Genomic DNA, 9,429 nt, shown 5'->3' with positions numbered 1-9,429 from the left:
ATTTATGGCTCAAGACTTCCTAAGCCAAGGACTCCCCACGTTGACTGGTTAAGTGCTATGAAACAGTGCGACAAAGACCAGAGGCAAACAGCACTCTGAGATGAGAGGGTGCAAGAGAGGGAACAGTGAAAAACAATGTGTACTGCCCACATTAGAAACACATGTTGGGTATGAAAGTAGCTGGATGAGGCAACAACACAATTCAGCCTAAATGAGCACTATGCCACATATTTTAATTTAATGTGTTTCAACTTTTACATAAGCTACTAGCAGATACACATTACACTAAAAGGTAGTTGTGACTACCCTTACTGAGACTTGGTGCACACTCACAAAAATATCTTAAGTCAGAGGTGTCCAGATCTGGTCCCTGAGGGCCACAATCCTGTAAGTTTTTTTTACGTATTACTGCTCAAACACACCTGACCAATTATTGAGTCACTGGGCTGAAGTTCATTGGCTGCTAGATCCATTTAGTCAGATGTGTTGAAGCAAGAATACAGCAAAAACTTGAATGACAGCGGCCATCAAGACCGACTTTGGACACCTCTGAGTTAAGTCCTATTACAAAGACAAGTGATAACAATCACTAAAATGATCAGATTTCTTTTACAAGTGCTTGTCAAAGTTTTAAATAACATTTCATCTGTGTATTTCAAGTACCCTTTAAACGAAAGAGCTTCTGTTTAATAAAATCATAAAAAGGGGTTTCTCTTCTCAAGAAAAATGCACAATTTGTATTGTGGTTCATTGAAACAAAATTGTCTAAATACAGTCAACAAAACTACAGTAATAAATATGAATAACATTCACTATCATGTCTCTCAATTTTTGCATGACACAAAAAATTTATGAAGACAGGGATAGTGTTAGATATAAGGAGGAGTGGATTACAGAAACACTTTGATATAGAGGTGTATACATTAATAGAATTAAAATCCAGAGAATTAACTATTTATTTGCTTTTTTAAAATAAGTAGTTAAATTGTAAAGACACTTTCTGAACACCATGAATTTTTCTTGAAAACTATTTATCCCATGATCCATTTAAAGGTACAGAATGTAAAAGTGACTGACATCTAGTGGTTAAAATGGGCATAGCAATTAATGTGCAGCACAGTTGTGAATGGATGGTAGCTGTCAGTGGCCAAAATTCTTCCAAAGTTCATTTGTGAGTGGATCCAATGGCCTCAGGTGCACTGCAGGTAGCTACATCATCACTGTTTACTTATTTACTGTTGTCTTCTATGTGCCTCTTAAGGCATTTCTTTTACCAAACAGTGCTCTAACACCTGTCAAAGAAAGGCAGTACTGCAGTTTTAAAGCCCTGAATTTTTTCACTTCACACATATGGTACATAAAAATTGTATAGTAGATATAAATAGCTAATTTTAAAACGATTAAAACGTCATAGTTATTTTCAAGATTAGTGATTAGACACCTACAAAACTTAATTTTTTAATAATGTATGCATTTCTGCTGTCACTGACCCTTTATGTGGTTGCTGGAATGTAGTTTTGTGTAGTATTGAGAACTTGTACAAATTCTTTGGTATTTTAAAGTGCTTTTATTTGACAAAAATCAGGGATATATTCTGAACAGCTACTCAAGATAGGGGCCACATTAGAGACAGTTCTTGCCAAAAAAAAAAAAATGTCACAATAGCTTGGGCTTACCATTAAACTTTTCAGTAGTGACATAAAACTTTCCTGGTCTAATAACAAAATACACACCAGGACAAACTCAGCTTAAAAAAGCAGACATGCTATCATTTTGAAAACTCTTTGTAATGGTCATCAGGCCACAACTCCTGACAACAGCTCTGCAGGAGGAAACACTGCACGGTCAAGGAGCAACATAGGTGCTCGTCATATCTTAAAGTAGTCATTTAATGTAAATAACTCATGCACAATTGATGCAGTTTCAAAAGTCACAATATAGTGTTTACTAAAGTATAAAGTATAAAGAAAGATAAAGTTTTTTATCTATCTATCTAAAACTGCTATTTAATTTTTGAGGTTTTACTTTGTGAAACTCTGCTTGCTTCATCCTAAGTAGCTCTTTGCTAATTTACAATGTTAGATTTCCTCCTTGATTTTGTTAACTGCAAATTCTCTTACCTCTGCTGAAGCTATGAATCTATCTATAACAACTTCACACGACCCTTGTTAAAAGGAAAACTAAAATTTAATGCTCCTAAATTAAATTCTGTATGTATCATATCAACTCTACCTGTTTTTAACATTGTTTTAGCATGTTTATGTCTGTGATTTTAGTAATGTTTTTGCAAAGCATTGTTGGATAAATTAGTGAATTTAAAATATTTCTAACTTTATGAGAAAATCTTTTAAAAAAGTTTTTAGGTGCTATGTATTTAACAGTTTTTTCCCCTGTGTGTTGAGCATAGTGCATGTATGCATGGCTGCATGTGTGTGTGCGTGCATTGTGTTACACACTTGCTTCACCCCATTGAACAACAGTGAAGAAATGGAGATGAGTTAAAGTGCTAACACAAAGACTGACCAGACCCCTGCATCGCCACAACAATGAAACCACCAAACACAAGAAAGTGAGAGCCTCTTGGAGAATCATTGCGAAAGAGGGGAGAATGAGAAGGGGGAGAAATTAAAGAGCCTGACATGAAAAAAAGAAAGAGAAGAAGGGCCAAACCATCCTGAGAGCCGTAGTAAAATGGATGTGAGCAAAGGTAGTAGAATGGAGAGCGACCCAGAGAAAATAGCAAGGTAGCTAATCCCTCCGGAGACATAAAGCAGCTATATGTAAATGAAACACGTGAAGTATGGCCATCTTACTTTGATCTATGAATCAGCCTTTTCCCTCCTCCCCTTCCTCTTTTCCATCACTCTCACCCTCTTCTCCTTCCTCATTTTCCTTGGAAGAAAATAAAGTCTTATTGGGCTTAATCTCACTTAATAGCGTCCAGCACCTCTTTTGTGCTCCATGATGCGAACAGATTCCCTTCTTTTCACTCGTCACTATTCACATATCTACCCTCCATAATCCTCTTATATGCAGGGTAGCAATTATTTTGAGTATTTTATCAGCATTATGATTATGATTATTTTCATTCTTATTATTCATGTAGGCCTTGCTAAGGGCCAGGTTGTGGCTGAGAATATCTTTTTGCACCAGCACCTCTTATTCTGTCTCAGAGGGAGGCTGCCTGCTTTCTTCCAGAGGGGTGGCAAATTTGCAGGAGGGAACCCTATTCCGCGCGACACATTTCCTGGGCGTTTGAACATATTGTGGAATGAGTGTAATGAGTTGCACCACAACACCCGTCCGGCTCCTTAACACAGAAACATCAAGAATTTGAGGTTGGAGGAGTGAGAGGGGGCTAATAATCAAAAGGCCTTCTTTCTGTGGAGCAGTAATTACATGGGTGGGTTTTGATCTTTTCCTTGTTGGAGCAATGAATGAGTTAAGAAATGAAGACTGTTTCACTGTTCTGGAGTGACGTTGAAGGAAGATGATGCCTTTCAACTCAGCATCTCCTCAACATCTGAAGTGTTTAAAAAAATATAGCATTGAAGATTCAGCGTTTTTATTGTTGGGAAGTTATTCATTTTTTATGAGTGAACCCTTTTCAATGGGATTGTGGGACACGGTGATGGTCACAAAAGAAAGGCTTTTAATTTGATTCAGTAAAGTTTGAAAATAATGAAGCAAACAAGAATATGTGCGCTTGACAAATCAGTGTTAAATCTCTGCATGTAAAGGTCATTAGTTTACTTTGGCCTTTTAGATTAAAGGACCCTTAAGTGGTGAAATGCCATCAAAGAGAGTCACACTGAAGAAAGACAAGCAGTGACTGAGATAATGTAAATAAATGTTGACGTGCTTGTGTGAAGAGAAGCCTGTTTAAGTTTCTCACAGTGATGAAGTATTCAGATATTTTACTTTAACAATACAAAATGTAAAAAGTCTTCACTATGAATGAAGTCCTGCAAAAAAAAAAATCAATATTCAGTCTGATAAAAGAAGCACAACTTTATCTTTGCTGCCTTTGCCATGATCCATTGGTGATATGAAAATGAATAATGTAAGTTTCAGATGATAAAAAATGAGATATAAATAAGTTGGGTATGATAATTAGAGATTATGATTATGATTTATAATTATACATAGTTTGATGTTTTTGAAGCATTAGGATGCTACTCTACAATACACAATATGCTACATTCACATGTCCGGATTTCTGATCAATTAGTGCACAGGTGTCAAACTCTGCAGTCCTCAAGGGCTCATCATGCAGGTTTTTGTTGTCTCCACACTCCAACACACCTGACCGAAATTCATAAAGAGGCTGACAAGAAGCTTCTGGATCCATTTGATGTGAATCAGCCGTGTAGGTAGAGGGAAACAACAAAGACCTGCCGGATACCGGACCTCAAAGACTGGAGTTTGACACCCGTGGTTTAGTGCAACCACAGTCGTTTAGATCACTTTAATCTGAGACAAAAAAAACATGACTGTAGTAACATTGCAATTTACTATTAGTTTTTGTTTGTTTGTTTGTTTTTTCTTTAAGATTAATAATGGAGCAGCCAAAGGGTTTGTTGTTATCAAACTTATCTTATCTTATCTTATCAACCTGGATTAGCACAGCTCTGAAGGAAACATTTATGATGTGAACTTGCTTATTTTCCACATGCAGAGAGAGTTTTACTGAGCATGCGCAGAGGGATTTTTTTCTCTTTAGCTTGTTTCTTCAGCTGTCTTTTAAATCTGAAACAATTATGATCCAAAATCCTAAAACACAACACTGCAGTTATAAGCACCATGCACACAGTCATTGTATTCAACATTTAATATGCAAAAAATAATTGAAAGAAGTTAACAGTTTTCTATAACATGAGAAATGTAATTAAATGCATCATACTTGCAAACAGAAACCAAGGTTTTGTTATTCGATTTTAAGGTAATAAAATACATTCACAGTTTTTGAAAAAAAAAAAAAAAAAATCAAAGGATTATAAATGTGTTAAAATGTTAGAAAAATAACAATTCATATAAAAATGTTGCATACATGAAACAGTGATGCTGTCCGCTCTACAGAAATCCTCTTTGACATCATCTCCGAAAGGTCACTTTGGAAATCTGGGAGCTGGAGTGGAATGGTTAAATCTGGGCAGTCTGCACACACCACAGGGACAGAGAGGCCCACCTGTGGGGCCTGCAGAGTTCCAATGCACCGGCGCCAGCGATGCATCCATGGGCCCCGGAGACAGGATGGTACATTTCGGTGCCGTGGAGGAAGAAGGGGAAGAAGAAGCAGCAGAAGAAAGGAGGGATTCCTGGGTGAGAAGAAGCTGACTGGGTCCAGAAATGAAGGGCCACCCTCCGGCAAGTAAAAGCCGGGGCATCGGTCCCGTGTTGACACTCATCCCGACGCTTACCTCCCCCAGCAGCCGCCGCATCTCCTGCAGAGACGAACCCAGGAGGAGGATGTAGTTTCTGGCCAGAACCAAGGTGGATATCTTGGAGAGTCTTCGGCCTGGAGGAGCTCCAGGCTGGTGGGACTGAGAGGAAGCAGAGGGAGGAGAGGAGGCGTAAGGCACCATGACCTCCCTCAGTGCATCCATGGCAATGTTCAAGTCCTGCATCCGCTTCCTCTCCCTGCTGTTGATCTTCCTCCTAAGCTCCTGCTGCTCCTCAGGGCTCAGTTCCCTCTGGGGTTTGGCTGATCTCTGGCCCGTCTGGAGGCCAAGCAAGGGTCCAGCATTCAGGCGGGAGCTCAGGTCGAACCCTGGTGGGCAGTGAGGTAAGTCCTGGACAGAGCCAGGGCCACAGAGAGGAAGAGACTGCTCTTGGGCCCTGATCGCTGAGCTGGACAGGACATTCATTTTCTGATCAGAGGTCATCAAATTTATAATTATTCTAGTCCTGCAGTGTGAGAAAAAAATGTACTCGAACTTAAACAAAAATCACCAACTGCAAAATCAAATCTTCTCTCCCTCCTCCTGATGATCTCCCACTTGCTTGAAAAAAAAATACCAGCAGCCATCCAGCACAATAGTGATTTTGCTTTTGGCTTCAGAGCTTTCTGGCTCCTCAAGTGGGTAAATGAGAGCTTCCTGAAGTGGTAGCTCAGTTATATCTCATTTCCACAGCTGCGTGAGGCGAGAATGACAGTTCACACAGTGAAGTAGTGAACTAAATGCTCCTTTCACATAGCCCCACCTCAGCGCAACTCCTCCCAAACACATAATATCTGCTCTTTACAAGCACACAAACCCATCCAACTTTGCCATTTTGAACAGATTAGGAACATGAAGCAGATTGTAACAGGTCACAAGCACAGTGACACTGACCGTTCATATGATTTAAGAAAGTCAGAAATAATAATGACGGGGCTTGTAAGAATATTCTGCATTGAAAGTAATATAAACCCAGTTAAAAACTAAAATGATTAATCTCTGTTATGCTCATGTAACAAAAGAAGAAAAAACAGTCCTTTGAAGTTCGTGGCTGGACAACTTCATCTGATTTTGCACAATTTGACCTGTAATTTTATGTAATTACCCATGCAAATATCATTAGATAGATGTAAATGTTATGAGGATTTGGAAAAATTTAAATTAATTTTGTTCTTGAAAACTATTCACAATTAATAAATCACTTATTAGACATGTATGTTTATTCATTAGAATAAAACATTTTTTGTTAAACTGATTCACAGTTTAATTCATTTTGTTAAAATTGCCAAAAATACAAAATTATATTTAGTTTAACCAAAAGGTTTGGTTTTCACGTTATATTACACAAACGATTGATTCATTTGCTCACCTTTTTAACCTCTTTTCCTCTGTTGCAATATCTGACATGGTCATTTAGAGCTATTCAACAACATACCATTTGTTCACACTGACTTAGTTTGTCTTTCTCCCAACCTAATGAAACTTTGAAAGTTTGGTTGGCAAATATACAGAGACGCAGCTAGTATTAAAGAATTATTCCCTCACTAGTACCTGTTCGCCTCAGTAAAACTGTTTTTGTATGTTTTCTTTGTGTTAATTTAATCAAAAGCACTAACGAACAACAGAGAAACAAGATTATGTGCTTAATGCAATGCTGCACTAAAGCCATTTAACAACTTGAAAGCCATTAAAATCATCAGAACTTTGTTAAGTGACAGAGAGCAGGTATTAGCACCATTAACATGGGTATTAATTGTGTCAGAGAACAGTTTTGGCAAACAGTGAATGGATCCATCATTGTGTGGGGGAAGTTAATTGATGGTTTTGAGGTGGAGGTTATTGTTGTTCAGTTCTGAGCGGCCTCGCTAACCAAATTGGCTGGTAGAGATCTGGGCACTGTTCCAGACAGGCAGACAACAGGCCAATTGACTCCAACCACAGGTGAAGCTGGCGTGGGGCACAGAGCAAGGCTGGAAACCTCAAATGTGCCATTCATGAGACACAAAAAGACCTCAGCATCACCCCAGCCACACAGTGAGCCTGGCCGTCCTCTCTTTGCACTCCCTCCCCTCCTCCTCCGCCTTGTAAAGCCCATCTGAAGGGGAGAAAAGGAGGGCAGGGGGAAGAGGAGACAGACAGCACCGTTACAAACAGAAAGCAAGTTGTTTACGATGAAAGCAGAAGGAGATGCAGAGGAGGAAGACCCTTTCTTTCTTCTCAGCCTGGCCTCTCTTGTCGTTCAAGAAGTGAAAGATGTGTGTGGAGACACTTCCCTTCCCCACCAGTGGCCCAGTGGCGTCCGGCTTGTGCTGTGATTGAAGCTGAATGGACGGCTGCAGACGGACAGGAAAGAGAAGGCTGCATGAAAAGGGCCAGGCGGATGGCCCTCGCACCTGCAGGAGAACAGAGTGCAGGCAGCCAGGATGAATGTGTACGTGCATGTGTGTGTGCGTGTGTGGATGTTTGTATGCGTGCCTGTAAGCTCAATTTGGTTTCTAGTGCCTGTCCAACAATGAGAAGCGTAAAACTGAGCGGTGAATGAAAACCAGCCGCGAGGGTTTTGACTGCATTTTGGGATCGTTTCTGTGTCAAGAAGAAAAAAGGACACCTGCAAGGAGCCACACATACAGAAGTCAGAATAGAGGAGAAAGAAAGAAGCTGGTGTCCCCCAGAATAGAGCACCTCCCCCCACTTTTTCTCCGCCACTTACAAGGAAAAGAAAAGTGAGCTCGATTTGGCACTGCCGCCCAGCATATCCGCCTCCAGCTTCCAGCTCCTTTTGATGAGGCTGGACCAGGGCAGGAGCACCGGTGGCTTCAGGGCAGGGGGAAGACTAGTGTCTTTATGGTGGAAGGAGTACAGTCCATCTGGGAAAGACCAACCAAAAGGGAATCTGCACCTGGGAGCTAAATGCCTCGTCTGTGTGGACCCACTTCCTGAGACTGACAGACAGGAAGACACCTCAGCCAAACTCTTAGGTCAATTTGTCCCCCATTACAGGATGAAAATTACACGACAACTGATACTACTGCTAAAAAGTTGATCAAATCCTATTTTACGACAAGACTAGAACATGCTTTTGTCTATTTTTTCCACCTTTTTGGTTTATTTCTTCATTATGTATTTATTTCTAATTACACTCATTTTTATGCTTTTACTACTAAAAGTATCGCAGTTCAACATGTAAATTATTCAGTCAATCAACTTGGATTAAATATAGATTGGCAAAAACCAAGAAACCCCGGAAGAATCTATTGTTTGTACTGCAAAGAAAGTTTTGTTAAATAAAGCAGTTTTGTTTTCCTACATAATAATAACTTTTAAATACTGAGATATTTCCTTCAACAGAAAAAGAAATACAAAGCAATCCTTTTGTAGATGAGTGCATTTTGACATGATGACAAATCCATCTATGTGGATACGGAGACAGACTCACAAATGGAGTCAAGATCTGGACACAATCTCGATTAAAAGGAGTCGATTTAAATCAGGCGTGTGATCGAGCTCTTTTGTGTCACTTGTTGGTGTGTTTGCTGCTGGAGGACCATTATTTTAATAAAGTCTGAACAAAGCTTTCCGATTCCACCAAATTGGCAAAATTATGGACCTTTTTTCTGTTTGCCATCAAAAAACTTTGTCGTTGTGAAATGACACTTCTACATAAGATAGCATTTAAATTATTAACCAATTTCATTTCTGTGTATCACAAACCAGAACACAGGAAATACAGTTTTGATCAACACTTTTAGATTGTTGTCGAGGCTTTAATGAGTGTGTGTAAACTGGATTTGTAATTTTCCACAATGTGCGCTGCTTGCTAATATCCAGTAGTCATTATGAAGTGTTTTCACAACCAATGTTTGTTAAGTTGTAAGATGGCAACGCATCACAAGACTGTTGCTTGTTTGCCTGTTTGAGTTACCAAAATGTTGATCCAACACTCACCATTTACATTTTCACAAGTAGAAGAAGAGTAGAAAAGTAAGAA

General features: G+C 39.4%; 1 protein-coding gene across 1 annotated transcript; it reads right to left on the bottom strand.

The window, feature by feature from the left end:
- Positions 1-5,108: 5,108 nt before the first annotated feature.
- On the bottom strand, positions 5,109-5,867 carry olig1 (oligodendrocyte transcription factor 1; the record flags this gene model as incomplete). Its single annotated transcript, XM_079253730.1, has 1 exon — positions 5,109-5,867. One exon carries the CDS (start codon positions 5,865-5,867, stop codon positions 5,109-5,111), a length of 759 nt encoding a protein of 252 aa, XP_079109856.1.
- Positions 5,868-9,429: the final 3,562 nt, after the last annotated feature.

Source organism: Telmatherina bonti (genome assembly GCF_933228915.1).
Source record: "Telmatherina bonti genome assembly, chromosome: 15".
NCBI classification, from domain to species: domain Eukaryota; kingdom Metazoa; phylum Chordata; class Actinopteri; order Atheriniformes; family Telmatherinidae; genus Telmatherina; species Telmatherina bonti.
This window is presented reverse-complemented; position numbering and strand designations above follow the sequence as displayed.